At 48.7% G+C, this 18,071-nt stretch overlaps 7 protein-coding genes across 7 annotated transcripts; 4 read left to right on the forward strand and 3 right to left on the reverse strand.

Annotated features, from left to right (window-relative positions):
• Positions 1 to 575: 575 nt before the first annotated feature.
• On the forward strand, positions 576 to 4,595 carry FPOAC1_007907 (uncharacterized protein; the record flags this gene model as incomplete). Its single annotated transcript, XM_044852353.1, has 1 exon — positions 576 to 4,595. The coding sequence occupies one exon, from the start codon at positions 576 to 578 to the stop codon at positions 4,593 to 4,595; it is 4,020 nt and encodes a 1,339-aa protein (XP_044705023.1).
• A 464-nt stretch (positions 4,596 to 5,059) lies between these two features.
• FPOAC1_007908 (uncharacterized protein) lies at positions 5,060 to 6,220 on the reverse strand (the record flags this gene model as incomplete). The annotated part of the gene is made up of 1 exon (XM_044852354.1): positions 5,060 to 6,220. One exon carries the CDS (start codon positions 6,218 to 6,220, stop codon positions 5,060 to 5,062), a length of 1,161 nt encoding a protein of 386 aa, XP_044705024.1.
• Positions 6,221 to 6,898: 678 nt separating this feature from the next.
• FPOAC1_007909 (uncharacterized protein) lies at positions 6,899 to 9,666 on the forward strand (the record flags this gene model as incomplete). The annotated part of the gene is made up of 4 exons (XM_044852355.1): positions 6,899 to 7,388; positions 7,439 to 7,755; positions 7,807 to 8,764; positions 8,813 to 9,666. 4 exons carry the CDS (start codon positions 6,899 to 6,901, stop codon positions 9,664 to 9,666), a joined length of 2,619 nt encoding a protein of 872 aa, XP_044705025.1.
• A 450-nt stretch (positions 9,667 to 10,116) lies between these two features.
• On the reverse strand, positions 10,117 to 11,867 carry FPOAC1_007910 (uncharacterized protein; the record flags this gene model as incomplete). The annotated part of the gene is made up of 6 exons (XM_044852356.1): positions 10,117 to 10,470; positions 10,520 to 10,983; positions 11,031 to 11,098; positions 11,144 to 11,302; positions 11,353 to 11,665; positions 11,714 to 11,867. The coding sequence occupies 6 exons, from the start codon at positions 11,865 to 11,867 to the stop codon at positions 10,117 to 10,119; spliced, it is 1,512 nt and encodes a 503-aa protein (XP_044705026.1).
• Positions 11,868 to 12,895: 1,028 nt separating this feature from the next.
• On the forward strand, positions 12,896 to 13,837 carry FPOAC1_007911 (uncharacterized protein; the record flags this gene model as incomplete). Its single annotated transcript, XM_044852357.1, has 1 exon — positions 12,896 to 13,837. One exon carries the CDS (start codon positions 12,896 to 12,898, stop codon positions 13,835 to 13,837), a length of 942 nt encoding a protein of 313 aa, XP_044705027.1.
• Positions 13,838 to 13,883: 46 nt separating this feature from the next.
• FPOAC1_007912 (uncharacterized protein) lies at positions 13,884 to 15,167 on the reverse strand (the record flags this gene model as incomplete). Its single annotated transcript, XM_044852358.1, has 1 exon — positions 13,884 to 15,167. One exon carries the CDS (start codon positions 15,165 to 15,167, stop codon positions 13,884 to 13,886), a length of 1,284 nt encoding a protein of 427 aa, XP_044705028.1.
• An 837-nt stretch (positions 15,168 to 16,004) lies between these two features.
• FPOAC1_007913 (uncharacterized protein) lies at positions 16,005 to 17,477 on the forward strand (the record flags this gene model as incomplete). The annotated part of the gene is made up of 2 exons (XM_044852359.1): positions 16,005 to 16,142; positions 16,191 to 17,477. The coding sequence occupies 2 exons, from the start codon at positions 16,005 to 16,007 to the stop codon at positions 17,475 to 17,477; spliced, it is 1,425 nt and encodes a 474-aa protein (XP_044705029.1).
• Positions 17,478 to 18,071: the final 594 nt, after the last annotated feature.

Below are 18,071 nucleotides of genomic sequence, written 5' to 3' on the forward strand. Positions count from 1 at the left end.
GTAAATTGATGGTAAATAAAGAGCAAGCGATCAAAAACACGTCATGGTCTAGAAATCCTATGTTTCTGTCACAGGTTTCTCGTGAAATCTACGAAGAAGCACTTCAATTACATGATGGAGTAAAGTGGGGATGGAAAAGTCCCTTCCACCTGTTAGTGGGTAGCAGAAAAGTTTGGCAGCCATCTAAGTCTTGAACTACAAAAATAAACAGTCTAAGAAGACTACTCTAAGTATCATAAGCTGTGCTGATAAATTTGTCTTGCATCTGGACCCACGCTATACCCTTGCCACAACTTTGACTTTCTCACGTGACCATTGCCGCTAGTGGATGCTTCGTCTGCGCCATTACAGAAAAAATTAGATAGAGACCCGACTACCTCAGCCTCCAGGTTCGAAAAAACTTGTTTGGCAAGAGCATAATAGTCAATCAGTACTGGCTTACATATTTATGCGAGGTCGAGGAAGTTCTTACGTTCTTTAAGTAAATCTTTAAACCTCATACTCTGAACTTGAGCTCTGTTGCTGGCAGCAGCGACTGGGCACTCGCCCATCCGACATATCGCCCTCCGATCATAATGTTCGTCCGACAGACGAGAAAAGGCATCTTTGCCTTGCAATCAAGGCTCTCAAGACCACACATTGCGACAACCCTCGGGCGACGTAACGGCAGACAACTCGCCACAGCCGTCGACGACTTTCAACTTAACAGTTATGGCGGCCTTCATGAGCAGCTTGCTAGATCGGGTCTACAACCTTTTCAGGCCCCTTCCTCTTCTCATGCCGACCTTCGAGCATTCGACCCGATGAACCTATTGACCGTCCCCGAGCCTACAGAAGCTCGACCTTTCGGCAAGATCAACAACAAGGGCGTCCCCGGCGAAGTTGAAGAGATGATCCCAGTTTTCGATGCTTGTGTTCGTGTTGGCAAGCTCGAGAGAGCAGCTCTCGTTTTGAAGCGACTCAATGCAACTGGATTGATTCCTGGCGAAGAAATGATCATCCTGCACAATCAATACCTCCGTGCCTCTCTCGACCAACTACGAATGACCCCGGACCGAAAACAAGCCGAGAGCCTACATAAATGGTACGAGCTACAAATACGAACCACAGATATACCACAAACTGCAGAAACAATTGCATGCATGCTCAAGGCCTCGCTTCTGTCTGAGCGTGGTGCCCGCCTAGAGCGTCTCGTCACCCGCTATATGAGTATGGCCCCTGGCGAAGCTGGCTTGCGAGTGTTGAGCATGGCCGACATTCTTAGCGATCAGGATCTCGGCGTCATCACAGAGATTTGTCCAACTTACACTTTCGCACCGGAAGCCGAATCCGATGCTCAGTACGTGTCAATGGCAGAAGATGAGTATCTGGACATGGAGGAAGGGCATGGCGAAACTGCAGCAACTACATCAGCTTATCCCGATATCCGACCAACGCCACAACGAGGAGAGGGTCTCAGCGCCCTCAAAAAGAACCTGAACCTCATTAACGAGCTGCAAGACGTTGACATTTCAAAACTGCCAGCCGAAGAACAACGCGAATTCCAGACTCGCTTAGAAAAGGACTCTATCGATATTGCTATTGAGAAATGGCGGAATGTCAAGAAAAATCTCGACAAGATGCGCATCACCACGGCTTTGAACGATAAGCACGAGGAAACCAGTCTTGCTGCGTGTATGCACCTATGGCTTGAAGCTATGGAGGAACGCTTGAAAGAAGAAATCATGAAAGTCGACGAGTCCGAGGCGAGCCTAAACAAGAACGAAGAGGATTTGGAGCGATGTGTCTACGGCCCAATTTTGAGACTTGGGGACCCTACTAGGCTGGCTGCGGTTACAATCCTCACCCTCCTCAGTACCAGCGCGATTCAGGGTGTAGACAAGGGCGTAGTCATCCAGCGTCTACTTAACGATGTTTCCCGTGTGGCTCAGGATGATATGCGCACGCAAATACAAGAAAAGGCCGAACGAGAACGCCGCCGAAGTCGCAAGGTCAAGTTTACTGGAAATGAAGCAGATGCTCCGCTTCCCGAAGGAAACATCATCGCAGATGCAAAAGAACCGGTTGATACGAAGCACCCTGCCATGACTGCATGGTCCGTCCAAGTCAGGGCCCGGGTTGGGTCAATCCTTGTCAAGGCTTTGATCGAGACAGCAAAGGTCAAGGTCGTCAAGCAACACCCCATTTCCAAGGAGCGAATCAGCCAATTCCAGCCTGCGTTTTCACATATGCATGCCCCCCGAAAAGGCAAAAAGGTTGGAATGCTGTTTATCAATTCAGAACTCGTCGAGCGCCTGAAGCGAGAGCCCATGGGTGACTTTCTCGCTAAGCACCTCCCCATGGTTGCCATGCCTCGGCCTTGGAAGCTAATCAACGAGGGAGGCTTCCTCTCTAGCAAAGCTACTCTGGTTCGCCTTAAAACGGGAGATGTTGAGCAGCGACTTTACACCAAGGCAGCTATCAAGCGTGGTGATATGGATCAAGTGTTCAAGGGACTGGACGTACTGGGAAAGACACCTTGGAGGATCAACAACAACGTTCTTGATGTCATGGTAGAAGCCTGGAACAGTGGTGATGCAATTGCCAATATGCCCACCCTGACCCCGGATCTAACCACCCCAGCCGAGCCTACCGGATCTGACCCCCTTCTTCGTCGAGCCTGGCTTCGAAGCGTCAAGGCGGTCGAGAACGAGCGTTCCGCTCTCCACTCCCAGAGATGTTATATGAACTTGCAACTCGAGATTGCTCGAGCATTTCGCAAGCAGGTCATTTACTTTCCCCACAACATGGACTATCGAGGCCGCGCCTATCCTCTCCCGACATACCTGAACCACATGGGAGCTGATCACACTCGCGCTCTACTCAAGTTTGCTGATGGTAAAGAGCTCGGCGCGGAAGGTCTGAGGTGGCTCAAGATTCACTTGGCCAACTTGTACGGCTTTGACAAGGCTTCCTTCAGCGAGAGAGAGGCCTTTGCCACAGAAAACCTACCCAAAATTATCGAGAGTGTTGAGAACCCTCTCGGTGGCAGCCGTTGGTGGTTAAAGGCAGAAGACCCCTGGCAATGCTTGGCTGCTTGCTTTGAGTTAAAGGCAGCTCACGAGCTTGAGGATCCCACCAAATATGTCTCTAGTCTGCCAGTCCACCAGGATGGCACCTGCAACGGTTTACAACATTATGCAGCGCTTGGCGGAGATACTTGGGGAGCTCAGCAGGTCAACCTCATGCCTGGAGATAGACCAGCTGATGTTTACATGGCTGTTGCCAACCTTGTCAAGGAGTCGATTGCCAAGGAAGCCGAGAAGGGCAACCAGCTTGGCCAGAACTGCATGGGCAAGATCACTAGAAAGGTTGTGAAGCAAACAGTCATGACCAATGTCTATGGCGTTACCTTTTCAGGTGCCAAACAACAAGTTTGCAAACAGTTGGACGCTCTGTACCCCAACATGTACAAGGAGACTGGTATACCCAATCTTGTCACTGCTACATACATTGCAAAGCACATTTTTTCAGCTCTCGGAACCATGTTCCGTGGTGCCCACGATATCCAGTATTGGTTGGGCGAGATTGGTGCACGAGCATGCAAGGCCTTGACCGAGTCACAAATTCAGCAGCTTGCAGAAGAATCGCCAGATCCCGGCAGCAAGAAGAAGGAGCTGGATGAATTAACCTCGCAATTCCGATCGACAATTGTGTGGACTACTCCCCTCCGAATGCCCGTCGTTCAACCTTACCGAAAAGCTACCAGTCGAGAAATTCGTACTTGTCTGCAGGCCATTTCCTATCCCACTCAGGGTAGAACTGAGCCCGTCGATCGCAGGAAGCAACTTCAAGGATTCCCTCCCAACTTTATCCACTCCCTAGACGCGAGTCACATGCTTCTGTCAGCTCTCAAGTGTGATGAGCTGGGATTGAACTTTGCGGCCGTTCACGATTCTTTCTGGACTCATGCTGCCGATGTCGACATTATGAATGGAGTTCTCCGAGACGCTTTCATCCGAATTCACGAGGAAGATGTTGTTGGCCGATTGGCAGTAGAGTTTGAGGCACGATACAAGAACTCACTTTACCTGGCTAATGTCCCTGCGGATAGCCCTGCTGGGCATGCTATCAAGGCTTTTCGCAAAAAGAACAAGCTGACTCTAAAGGAGGAACTCTTGTTGGAGTATAAGCGCATGAGCCTTATCAAATCCGGAAACCCGTGGGACTTGGAAGCCGCAGAGAAGATTAAAACACCTGCCTCGGTCTTTGAAGATATGGAAATGACCGAAGAGGAGCTCGAGCTTGAGCAGGACCCCGAGAATGTGGGCGGCGGTCTTGGAGAAATCCCCAAGGCGGAATCCAGCCTCACTTCGGCCGTCAAAGAAGCTGTACAGGAAATGGATCCTGACGGAACGGACGAGCTGAGTGTTGTTCTTCTCAACCGTCTCAAACATACCAACTTTGAGATGAACGTTATCAACCCAAAGAAGGAGATCAGCAAGAATAAGAAGCTGTACATCCCCATTTGGCGCCCCATGACCTTCCCCAAGCTCCCTGAAAAGGGTGACTTTGATGTGAAGAAATTGAGGAATAGTCAATACTTCTTTTCCTGAATCTAAGGTCAGCTTATGCTACTTAGGATAGGATTCTTAGGCTGTTTATTTTTGTTCCCTAAGGATTAGAAGGTCAACCTGCCCAGTAGCAGAATGATGTATTATTATTTGATGATGAAGACAACGAGGCGGCACATTGTGGCGTTTTACGTTTGGCGTTAGATGGGGCAAAAGCATAGAGAGCGGGTGGTTTTCTGTTTTCTGTATTATAATAGCTATATATCCTGCCGGAGGTAGGCAAATAAATAACCCTGTCCAAGTTCAAAAGGAAATTCCAAATGCACCAGTGATCTCTTGCAACACTGGCATCACAATGGACCTCATGTCTCCCAATTCACAACTGACAGTCTTTAGTCACCAATAGAAACTCAATCTACAGGTTATAGCACGAGGCAGTACGATTCGATGTAATTTACGTTGTTTCACGTTTTGTCTATCTAACCTATAAAATACAGTCTAGCAATTTATCGCACAACGGCATCCTTGAGGCTGGGAACAGTGCAGACACCACCGCTCTCAGTAACGAGACGACCGGTTCCAGTCTTGCCCAACTGCTCAACAGCAGCAGCATCGAAAGCAACCTCGAGACCATCAGTGGTGGTGAAACCAGGCTGGAAAGTCTCCCAGACCTTCTTCTTGGGGTTGAGGACACCCTCGGGCTGACCCTCCCAACCCTCGAACCAAACACGGTCACCGGCCTTGGATCCCTCAGGAGGGGTGACAAGCTCGACGGGTCCCTTGTGGTCATCAACCTCACCCTCCTTGATCTTGGGGGAAGCGGCGAGAACCATGGCGCAAGACTTGATGCCTCGCATCTTGACAGGCTTCAGGTTGCAGACAACAACAACCTTGCGACCCTGCATAGACTCAAGAGGGACGAGACCGTTGAGGCCAGAGCAGACGGTTCGGCAGATCTGGCCCTCGTACTCGACGTAGTCCTCATTGCCAGGCTTGTCACCAACAGCGATGGTGGAGACGTAAAGGGAATCGGCGTCGGGGTGGTTGATGGCCTTGAGGATGTGGCCGACACGGAGGTCAATCAGCGCAGGTGACAGAGGAGCAGCAGCGGCAGGGGCAGCCTTTTGCTTGGGAGCCTTCTCCTTCTTCTCCTTCTTGGGCTTATCGGTAGCAATCTTCTCCTTGGCATTCTCGACAACCTCCTTGACCTTTTCCTTGGTGCGGTCAACGAGAGAGGCCTCACCACCGGCAGCAGCAGCAGCCTTCTTCTTCTTTTCCTTCTCGGCCTTGGCGTCGACGGGAGGCTTCACGTAGAGGACCTCATCCTGGTTGACCTTGACCTTGTTCTCATCCTTGACATCGAGTCCGAAAAGAGGAGAGTTCTGGACAAAGTCGACATGGCGGACAATGTGGGGGTGGCCCTTCTCGCCGGTGCGCTCCTCGGGGGACCACTGGGCGACAATGGGAGCGAGGGTCTCGTAGATAGCGACGTCAGCCTTGGAGGGCTTGCTGCCGAGAAGAGTAGAACGGCTGGAGAGGTGGTTGTTGAGGGTCTCGAGGATGGTAGACTTGTCCTCGGGGGACTTGAGACGCTCAGAGGTGGTGAGCCATTGCTGGATCTCGGCCTCCTCGGTGGGAGTATAAGTCTGAGAAGCAAAAGAAGCCATTCTGAAGATTGTCAAAGGACGGAATGCGGGAAGGCTTCTAGAGGCCTGGCGGAAAAAGCGAAGAGGTAACGTGGTGGCTTTTGGGGTAAGAGATGAAGCTTGTATGTAGCTTCACTCAGAGTCTGATGATGGTCGAGATGTTTTATTTAGATGACTCGATTGACTGGACTCTTGATTTTCTCTTGGTGGGGTGGAGGGGTAGTTGAAGCTGTCAATTGGCGGGGGATGTGGCGTGTCTATCTGTGGCACTCAAGATGTGGCGTCGGCGCTAACTCGTGACATCGCCCCTTTCTCGCGTTGGTTGCCTGGCAGCTTTACGCGGTACGGTACGCCCTTTTCTTTTCGAGTCCTTGACATTGTTGTACGGAAAAGTCAAGGGATTGCATTCACTCCTCTCAATCCCTTGCCGCCTATTTCTTGTTTCATATATTTTGGTATATTCACATGCTTTGCATCAATTGGTACTTGGATTACAAATTCTTGCTCTTTTCTTTTTTTCCCTTTTCCCTTGTTTGAGGCGAGTCAACTACATCATTCTTCCCACTAGCGGATCGTCGCAAACACCAACCAAGCTCGGAGCTGAGTTCAGCCCCTGACGTTCATTTTCTCTCTCATTGTCTTCACTCGAGTCTCTTATTTTATTTTACTTGCTTGTTGTTTTGAACATCAACATTCAACATGGCGTCGCCGAGTACAGCCAGCTCACCCCGTTCAGATTCCCGCCTACCAACGAGTACACCAAGCTCGCCGCCAGAGTCAAATGATGACCTCGAAGGCGCAGATGATGCTCTAGTGAGAGAAGAACAGGAAGCGCGGGCTGAAAATAACAAAAATGAAGAGAAACATCGTCAGGCTCTCCTGAAGAAAAAGAAGACGAAAAAGGCTGAGACTAAAGCTGAGCGAGAAGCCAAGGCTAGAGAACTTGACGAGTTGCTGGCAAAGTCTGCTGCGTTCTCGGATATTCTCACTAAAAAGACACAGGTTCTCGGTCGTGTGGGAAGCAGTCTCAATGGAGCGACTCTCGGTGAGCATAACTTGAAAATGGCCGCGCAACCCAAGTGTATGATCAACGGCACCATGCGCGACTACCAGCTTGAGGGTTTGACTTGGATGTATGAGATTTGCTCTCAAGGCATGTCTGGTATTTTGGCTGACGAGATGGGTCTTGGTAAGTTCGGGTGTAGTCACGAGCGTCTCATTAAATCTGACTCGTTACAGGCAAAACCGTTCAAACCATCGCCTTGATTGCATTGCTTCGTGAGCAAGAGAATTATCTCGGCCCTCATTTGATCGTCGCGCCTCTCAGTACACTCAGTAACTGGATTGCCGAGTTTGAAAAATGGACACCTTCGATCCCTGTGGAGATGTACCATGGCGATAAGAAAGCTCGTGAGCAGATCTTTAAGACAAAAATGACGAAGCACCTCAAGAGCGGTCGTCCTACTGCCAAGTTTCCAGTGGTTTGCACGTCTTACGAGATGGTTCTCAGAGACCAGCACAATTTGTCAAGGATCAACTGGGAGTTCATCATCATTGTGAGTCATTGATTGATTCAGCTTCACTTTGCATTGCTGACTTCTTCTCAGGATGAAGGTCATCGCATGAAAAATGCAGAGGCCAAACTATTCCAACAGCTTCGCCAGTTTCACTCGGCTACTCGCCTTCTCATCACGGGAACTCCTCTGCAAAACAACTTGAAGGAATTGTGGTCACTTCTTCATTTCCTCCTTCCCAACATCTTTACTGACTGGGAGGCATTCGAGTCCTGGTTCGACTTTTCAGATCTTCAAGATGAGGAGGGAACAGAAGAGTTTATCGCCGATCAAAAGAAGCAAGAGTTGGTCAAGAAGATTCACCTGATTTTGCAGCCCATGTTGCTCCGACGTGTCAAGGCAGATGTCGCAGCATATCTTCCCAAGAAGCGGGAGTATGTGTTGTTTGCTCCCATGACAAAGGATCAAACAGATTTGTACAATGTTCTTACTGACAAAACGGTCGATACTCGACAGTATCTCGAAAACAAGGTACTCGAAAAGCTGAACGCTGGTGTATCCACAACACCCAGCGCCAAGTCATCTCGATCGAGCAGTCTTGCCCCGTCAAAGGCTACATCACTCCCAATTCGTGAGCGTAAGAAAGAGATGGAGCCAGAGGAGTCCGAGAAGCCTGAGGAGCCAGCCCCCAATGCTTTCTCCGTGATGATGAATAAGAAGCGTGGTCGTGGAAGACCTCCCAAGAATCCAAAGCCCGACACACCAACCGAAACTCCAGAGAAGCTTGGAACAAAGCGCAAGAACCACCCTGTGGCATTGGAGCCAGAGCCGAAGAGCACAAAGTCGAGTCGCCAGGCAACGCCCATTGGGTTGCGCAGAAGAACCAGAAAGACCCGAACATACAAGGATGCTGGATCGGATGAGGAGAAATTGTCAGACGATGAATTCGAGGCCAAACTCGCGAATGAGATAGAATCCGATGATGACAAGGACGACAAAGAATCGATGACTCCCGAGGAGCGTGAACGTGTCGAGGCTTTTGAGCTTGCCAGTATGTTGACCCTGTACTATTTCACTTCAGATCACTAACAAAAAGCAGAAAAGCAGATTTCTCATAAGAAGCTGGGCAACCCAATGGCCCAGCTGAGACTGGTCTGCAACTCGCCGCACAATTTCTATAACCCCTGGAAAGCTTCCACCGAGCTCCCTGTAGACGACTCAATTGTCACCGCTTCAGGAAAAATGCTCCTCTTGGATCGTCTACTTCCTCGCCTGTTTGAAGGCGGTCACAAAGTCCTCATCTTCTCTCAGTTCACCACTCAGCTAGATATTCTGGAAGACTACTGTGCCGAACTTCGAGGCTGGAAGGTCTGCCGTATCGACGGCTCCGTCTCGCAAACAAGTCGACAAGAACAAATCGCCGATTTTAACAGTGATCCAGACTACAAGATCTTTCTCTTGTCTACCCGCGCAGGCGGTCAAGGAATCAACCTTGCTTCTGCGGACACAGTCATCCTATTTGACTCCGACTTTAACCCCCAGCAAGATCTCCAAGCTCAGGATCGTTGCCATCGAATCGGCCAAACCCGCCCCGTGGTTGTTTTCCGTCTTGCGACAAAGGACACGGTTGAAGAGTCACTCCTCAACTCCGCAGACGCCAAACGCCGTCTCGAGAAGCTCGTTATCAAAAAGGGCAACTTCAAGACAATGGGACAAAAGATGGATCTCCGCGAAGATCTCGACCCTGAATCTCTTCGCGCCCTTCTTTTGAAGGATGGCCAAGTGTACAAAGTGTCTGGTGGTGAAGAGGTACTCAGCGATTCGGACCTCAATGTCCTTTGCGACAGAAGTGACTCGGCTTACGAAAAGGCTGCTAGCGGAGAAGGCGATGCTGATGCCTTCCGCGTTGTCGAAACAGGTGCTGATTCTATCAAGATGGCGCGCAAGGATTGAGTGTGATGGACGTCACTGTACTATTATTACATTTGCTTTACTTTGATGTCATTCTATTGGAGGGAATCATGATATGGAAGGGTTTAGCTGTACGTTGATGGATTATTACTTTGCTAAAGGTGTTTGGGGTATTGCCAGCCTGTTGGTTTGGCGTTCAAGGATTTGTGTCTGTATAGACGATATTAGTCGATGCGCGGATGACTGCTGGTTTATACAGTCAGTGGGTTGATAGAGAGACTATCGCAACGCCCAGTATCACGTATATATTCCAATTTAATTGTTTACTGTATACTTGCACAGGCAGTTACTCTGAATTATAGAGTATTTCAAATGGTATCTTTCTCTTTCATAAATCGGATTGTTACTCGTCTATCATGTCTGTAATTGGGAAAGTACTTTTGATTGACACTTTTATCCAGCCTAAAATCGTAACTTTTCATATCTCATCTTCTAAGCCATATCAATATCCTTCAACTTATCCTTGGCCTTCTCATTCTCCATGGCTTGGTCCATAACAGCATTAGGATCCTTGTCACCAACATCCAACACTTCAAAGTGTCCAGTCTCAGTGGCATCACCAGTTCTATAACCACTGTGGGCGCCAAACACGTACCACACGTAACTAGTGATACAGCCAGCAGCGACGAGGAATGCAAAGACCGTCCAGTTACCCATAGCGTACATGGGAGATGTGCTGGAGGGGAAGAGGAAAGGTGCTGTAATGCCGCCTGTGTTGGAGATGGCAATCATACCACCTGTTGCGAGAGCGGTAGCCGTTGAGCCTCGGACGGTGGCAGTTCGGTGCTATAAGTCGTTAGTATCTAGATATAGGTGTGTCTGGGGGTTTACTTACAGCAACAAAGGGTAGTACAGCAGCATTGGTGCAAGCAATTAGACAAACAGCAAAGTATCTGACTCCCCAATGCTTAACAAAGGCAAGAAGAAGATATCCAGTAGCGACAAAAGTCAAACCACCCAACACATGCTTTGAACGCTCTTTTGTCTTGTCGCTGTGAAGACAGTTTCCGACAATGATAAAGACAGCAAAGACGTTGGGAGGGACAGTCATTAGTTGACCGTATTTTCCTTCAAATCCTAGAGACGCAACGATTGTAGGCGCAAAGTATCCAAAGGCGTTGAGAGAGTTGGCCATAAAAAAGTAGGCAATGGCAAAAAGCCAGAAGAAGTAATCGGAGACGGTCTCTTTGGCGACTTTGCTGTCCCAGTGCTTGTCGTTCATGGAGGGTGCATAAGGACCTAGACGCTTGACTGCGAAAGCGCGTTCTTCAGGAGAAAGCCATGAGACGGTTTGAGGGTCTATTTGTGTGAGCGTCATGTTGTGTTGTGGTTGAGGGAGAACTTACAGTCAGGGAGGAAGAACCACACCAGAATTCCGACAATAACTGCGGGAATGCCTTCGAGCACAAACAGCCTGCCTATGTTAGTGAGAAACAAAGCGAGAAGAGATGGAACTTACCATTGCCAACCAGCCAGGCCAGCTTTACCGTTGAGGTATGAGATACCTGTAGCGAGAAGTCCACCAAAAGCGCCAGCTACAGCAACACTGGAAGCAAAGATGGCCATTCTTGTAGCTCTCTCTTCAGGTTTATACCAGAAACAGAGATACATCATGATACTGGTACTCGGTTAGTTTTTTTGCTGAGTTATATCAATGCGGTAACTTACCCAGGGAAGAAACCAGCTTCAGCCAAACCCAGGAATATTCTCACAGCCAACAATCCACCATAAGTAGTAACAGCGGCTGTGCAGATAGTAACAATACCCCAAGACACCATAATTCGGGAGATCCATTTACTAGGCGAAAAGTACTTGAGGAGAATGTTGCTGGGGAACTCCATGAGGACATATGGTACAAAGAACAAAGCGACTGCGATGTTGTATCTTTGGCCGGTGAGGTTAAGTTGGCTAACGATGTTGTGCTCTGGTGTGTCATTGTTGAGAGTTCTGGCATTGCCGAGGTTGACTCTGTCGAGATAGTCTTGATGTGTGTTAGAGGTTGTACATAGTGGTAGAGGAGTAAACATACTAAGGAGATATGTTATGCAAACCCATGGCATAATTCTAATATCTTGCTTTCGAACAATTCTCTTTTCCATTTCTTTATCATTGAGATCGACCGTCTCTAGAGCGGGGACGTCTAGAGACGGTTTCGGAGAGACGAATTTGTTCCAGTTGAACATGATGGATGACGATATACTTGACAAGTCACTTGTAGGAGGAACTGATGAGAAGAGGATATAAAGGTCTATTTAAATACGAATACTGCTACTACTCCTGCACCTACCGTTAGGTATGCACGTCTTATCACCCCCCCAATCCGATAATGACTCTACAGAATGAAGAATATAGAGTTGCGATAACGGTACTTGGGAAACGGGCGCAACGGCATTTACCCCAGATTTGTCTACTCTGAAAGTAGTAATGAACTACAGTCATTTCACTTGGCTTTACATGCATCCACACTTGATATGTACGAGATAAAAGGGCCGGCGGCGAAGTGACCGGCGGGGGGGAGATGACAAGACTTTCTCAAATCGGTAAACTTGTCCGAAGATACTAACTTTTTAACCCTTGATATATGTATGCATTTTACGTATCGTCTTGACTCATGTGCTCGGTTAATTGCCGAACTGAAGAGTTGAAACTAAATAACGCACGAGACTTGATTGATCCTTAGGCATGCCTATACATTAGAAGAAAGTCAGTCACGAGATGTATTTAATTGCTTCTGGTATAGTTCATGTCATCAAAGCCGAGATAATCGAAAGATCTTTCTCCGCGGCCGATCTCGGAATCTAGATTTGGTACGATTTCTTGTTGGCACGGTTTTTATTCTATCGCGATAGAGACGAGATAACGATATTTGATAAGATTATGACTTATTTATTGATTTAATATTAGTCTGAACCTTATTGATCTGGTATCAATTGAAGGTTTTGAACCACTTTCTGCTAAAAATTGCTCAAGACATTCAATACTTGAATGGTGAAGTATTGCCAGAGACGAATGCAGATCTTCTGCACCCCATATTGTATTGTCTTACCTTGAGATGCACTTGAAGTGTCAGATAACCTACAATAGCATCAATAATCTGTCAGACTAACATGGATCACCCATCGATCAAAGCAGCCAATCTCAATCATGACTAGTGACAACCTCAATTTTTCCCATATTTTATTTTATTTTATTTAATTCTTCTTCCACCAAAATGGCCTCCCTCACTTCCCTTCCTCCAGAAATCCTTCTCCAAATCATTGAATCCTGTCAAACAAGCCATGCCCTGTCTTCACTAGCCCAAACCTCTCAAGCGCTGTATGCATTAATCACTCCCCTGCTATACAAGCGTCAGCTCGCAAACACAGATCACCACGTAACTTTCCACGCTGCCAAGCATGGGAATATACAAGCTTTGAAGAATGTCCATGAGTACATGACTCTGCGTGTGTACAAGTGCAGTAAAGGAGACTATGACACGGGGGTCTTTGGAGCAGAGAAACAAAAACGCAATGGGTGGTTTTGGACGCCGCTTCATGAAGCCGTGAGAAGCGGAAACGTTGAAACGGTGCGATGGCTTCTAGATCATGGCGCCGATATAAATGCTCCATCACTAAAGTTTCATGATATTGATATGGGAATCACAGAGGGACGATATCATATTGACTTTGGCGACAGATTGAGCTTTCACATGGTACCACTGGTTACCTTTTCACCGCTTATAACATCGATATATCATCGTCACCAAGAAATCACAGAGCTGCTTCTCGACAGAGGTGCTTCAACACATATCAACGATGTACGTAAGCTACAGCCTTGCGGAACCACAGCACTTCATGTAGCTGTGATAAACGCAAACATCACTGCTCTGAGATTTCTCGTTGAACGAGGACACGCCGGACCAAATGATCTAGACGCTGCTGGTTTTCCACCGCTGGTCTGGGCGGCTCTCAACGTGCGCGCTGATCCACAGATTCGTGAGTCGATTAAGACTCTTGTTGAGCTTGGGGCTGATTTAAATCATGTCATGCCGTGTGATCCTTGGTTGGGATCGAATCACAATATGGTGACTTTTCTTACAAAAAGAGGAAAACCAGATGCTGCGCAGGAACTCATCAACTTTGGTGCGTCAGTCGTTGATACATCGATACCATGAGTACACTAGAATACCATCCATCACTAAATATTAAACTATTCCTCCTCTATTCGCGCTCCTTGGACCCAACAGTCGATTTAGAAGGTGAATTCCTCAAAACCTTTCCTCCTTCCGGTCCCGATTCAGGAGTATCGTTCGCACTGCTCTCCCTAGCCAAAGGCGAAGGGAAATCAGGCGTGACAGAGCGAGAATCGTTACCTGGTCGTTTCGGCTTGGAACTCGTAGAGAGTCTCTTTCGTCCCTTGGAGGCGGAACCGCTGCTTGATCGTCGATGAACGCCTTGCTCTTCTTCGAAAGCAGGCGTAGGACTTCTGGTTGAGCTCGTGGACGCGCGACGGACACTACTACCCCGACGTCTACGTTCTCGTTCAACAGAAATATGGCGCGGCTGGTGAGGAATAGCCTTCTCGGGTTCGTGTCGTCGAGGATGTCGGCCGGGAAACCACCATGTCCAGGGATACTGCGCTCGCACGAGCTGATGATCCCTCTCCTTGACTTTTTGTCGGAGCAACGCACGACGCTCGTTCTCCTTTTCCCAGTACTCTGTCCTGTAAAGTTCCCAGTTCTCGCGAAACGTTGCAGAAAAGGGCTTGGCGAGGAGAAGAAGCTTTACGTAGTCACCCCCTGGCGCTAGATCCTCCTCGTGACCGCCTTTCTCCTCGTCTTCGTGGGGTAGCACCAGTGTGGGATGGGTATCGCTCGTGATCTGGAGTTCCTTCTCCACCTCGCGCAAAAGGCTCGGCTCGACATAGCGGTAGGATGAACTAGCCGTGTGGGAGAATAGTCCATAAGTCAAAAAGAATCCGATTGTTGAGAGAGCCTCGGCCCACCACGTTCGTCGTATTATGATGAGTTTGCAGTTGAAGCCGCGCAGTCCTCTGTTGGAAATGACAAACCAACGTCGCGGCCATCGAATACCGCGCTCCCAGATTCCAGTCGCCCATACGAGAATCGCAGTGATGATACCGCCCATAAAGCACACCTTTTCGGCACCTTCAACAGCCCAGTAGATAGATCCACCTACGCCTCGACCATCTTCACGGGGTGCAAGGAAGAGAGCCCAACCGAAACCGGTGATCCAAACGGACAAAAGTGTAAGGAAAAAGGTGTGGTGTCGTTTTCTGGCTCGGAGTTCGAGGAATTGCGCGCGGAGGGATGCTTCGAGGATCAACAGGTTGAGATAGATCATAGACGGTGAGCTCGGAGTGTGGTGAAGAGGATCGCCCTGCTTTGCAGTAGTAGACAGAATTGGACTCGATCCGGCGACATCTTTGGCGCCTTGGGTAGGAGCAGATGCGCCTTTGACGATGGAATCGACATCGTCGGACATGTTTCGATATTGAAGTCAAGGGGGCTGAGGGGCAGCCTGTCAGGGACAGCTCGAGGCCATGTACAGTCCAAGGGGGAGAAAAGGGATGAGATGGATCGGGACGAATCGTTGTCAGCTGGTATTTGGCTTAGTTGTTAGCGTTCAACGTGGTCAAGACTTGTGATCTGATGAATATAGGATGGGAGTGGTTCGGTTTCTTTGACCCGCTCTCACTCTCCCGTCGTCATCACAAGCCAAAAATTAGAGTCCAAAATCCCCTGTAAGGTTGAGCTTCAATCCACTGTCGGCTTTCGGTTCATAGCGGTCAAAGCGCCCAATTGTAGTGGGTTTCCCCAACACGTTTGAACAACGACGGTTGGTGAAAATAAATAAACCGATATATTCCGTTGCATTTCTTCTTGATACGATCGATCCAGATCCATTTCTATTTCCTTGGAAGCAATATCTCTCAACTGTTGCATATAATCTCTTCAACTTACTTGTCTTATTTCAATTCCCTCTCTTTCAACAAATTCCGCTTCCGCTCCGCAATCTTACTTCAAATTTCTCAAATCCTTCCCACGGACTTGCCCACGGATTTCATCCCAGAACCCGTCCAAAACCCGATAATTGTCCCTTAACTCCGGCTCAGCCCTGTTTGCGTCACCACGAAAAGAGGCGTCATCCATAATTTTACCTATCTAAAGTGTCATTTTTTTACTATCAAATTCCTAGGGGTCAAAGAATATAAGCCCCCCTTCCCCCCGCGGAATGCTTAGGCTTCAACCTTGTTCTGCGGTACTACCAATATCGCGACTTTCCAATATTACCGCTTTCATACCTGCTACTTGGCGAACAATGAGTACAGACGGTGCCGTGAGACCACCCCATGGTGGTCGGGTAGATGCGCCTGAGGAGATCAAGCATCAGGCTGAATTGAAGCCTTCGCATGCGTTTTTGTTCCCCCTAGGTTATAAAGACGCTGCGTATCAATGGGTGAGACAGACAGTCGCTTAATCAACAATACAGTACTAACTTTTGCAGTGGACGAGTCTTGCCCCTCAAGCCGTGGAGCGCAATCTTCTAAGTCTCATGCCACACCTCCGAGAAGCCAACGACAGCATTACAAACATCGACACACCCGAACGACCAGACCCTTTCGGTACACGAGTATGGCGACGAACAATGGTTGAGCTCTCGGGTAAAAATCGCGCTTTGAACGAAGTTTCAGTCGAGAGAGTCGGAGAAAAGACAGAGGTTGCTCTCGTCATGATCCACGGATACGGCGCCGGTCTGGGTTTCTTCTACAAAAACTTTGAGCCCATTTCTCGCATGCGAGGACTCAAACTGTATGCGCTGGACATGCTAGGGTGTGGAAACTCGTCTCGGCCCGCCTTCAAAATCCATGCGAAGAAAAAGGAGGATCAAGTCAAGGAAGCAGAGGGTTGGTTCGTTGATGCGCTGGAAGAATGGCGAAAGGAGCGGAAGTTAGAGCAGTTCACCCTACTTGGCCACTCTCTTGGGGGTTATCTCGCCGTCTCGTACGCCCTCAAGTATCCCGGTCGCCTCAAGAAGCTCATTCTGGCTTCACCCGTCGGTATCCCAGCTGATCCCTACGCCGTCAACGCCGAGATGCCCGAACCAAACACTTCTACAATTGAAGCCGAGATGATGCAAGACCAGCAAAGCACCACCGACAAATCCGGCACCCTGTCCAAACACAAGCCTGCTTCCAATGTGCTTCGACGACCTCTACCAGGGTGGTTTGTCTGGCTCTGGGACCAAAACATCTCTCCCTTTAGCATCGTCCGAATGAGCGGTCCTCTCGGTCCACGATTTGTTTCGGGTTGGAGTTTCCGTCGCTTCAACCACCTGCCACCAGCTGAATCCCAGGCTCTGCACGACTATTCCTTCTCCATCTTTAAGCAAAAAGGCAGCGGCGAGTATGCCCTGGCTTATATACTCGCACCCGGCGCATACGCTCGTCGACCCGTCATCAACCGTATCCATGAAGTCGGCCGCCAAACGATCCAACAACCCGACGGCACCAAGCTCAAGGAAATGGGTATCCCTGTAGTGTTTATGTATGGAGAGAACGACTGGATGGACGTCGCGGGTGGAATTGCTTCCGAGGAAAAGCTAAACGCAGCAAAGCAAAAGGCTCTTGAGAATGCTACAGAAGAAGAAAAGAAGAGAGAAAACGGCAGCGCAAAGGTCCTTCTCGTTCCCAAGGCCGGACATCATCTCTACCTCGACAATCCCGAAGTGTTTAACGACATGATCCGCAAGGAGCTTGAAGAGACGAGACAAGCCGAGAAGAGACTAAAGTAGAGCATGTTCTGGGTTTTTGAATGCTGTTATGAGGGAAAATGAGGTAAAAGAGACATGGAAAGAATTTGGGCTGGCGTTTGATGGGTTCGACAAGGGCTGTGAAGACTACATCTCACTGGCATGTGCGTTCCGCTATATAGAGGGTTGATGATGACATACCGACATTTGGACGGCGTTGCTTGTTTAATTTTTGTTTTACATTCTTTTCTAGCTTGCGTTTAGATTTGCATATACCTATTTACCGCCTGCTTAGCACGGCGCTTTCGATGTAAATTGTACATTAAGAGACACAATTCCTATTCTATTGATGAACTTGTGTACAGTATCAGTGCTGGTTAAGAACAACCCAGACTAGTGCAGATATCGAGACTTAACATGTCATTGAAGGCCCCGGGGAGGTGTTTTCTGATGAAGTGGCGTCAGCGAGCTCATCATGGGATCGTTCGTCAGGGACAATAACAACAGGGTAGCAAGTTGGTCTGTAGCTGTAGGGTACAAAAAGAAACAAGCGCATAAACTGAATCACTAATTTTGTCCTTGTGCTAGCGGTCAACTTCTGGTACTCTGATACACTGTTCTCGACGAAGCCACCGC

Source organism: Fusarium poae, chromosome 3 (genome assembly GCF_019609905.1).
Source record: "Fusarium poae strain DAOMC 252244 chromosome 3, whole genome shotgun sequence".
In the NCBI taxonomy this organism is placed as follows: Eukaryota; Fungi; Ascomycota; class Sordariomycetes; order Hypocreales; family Nectriaceae; genus Fusarium; species Fusarium poae.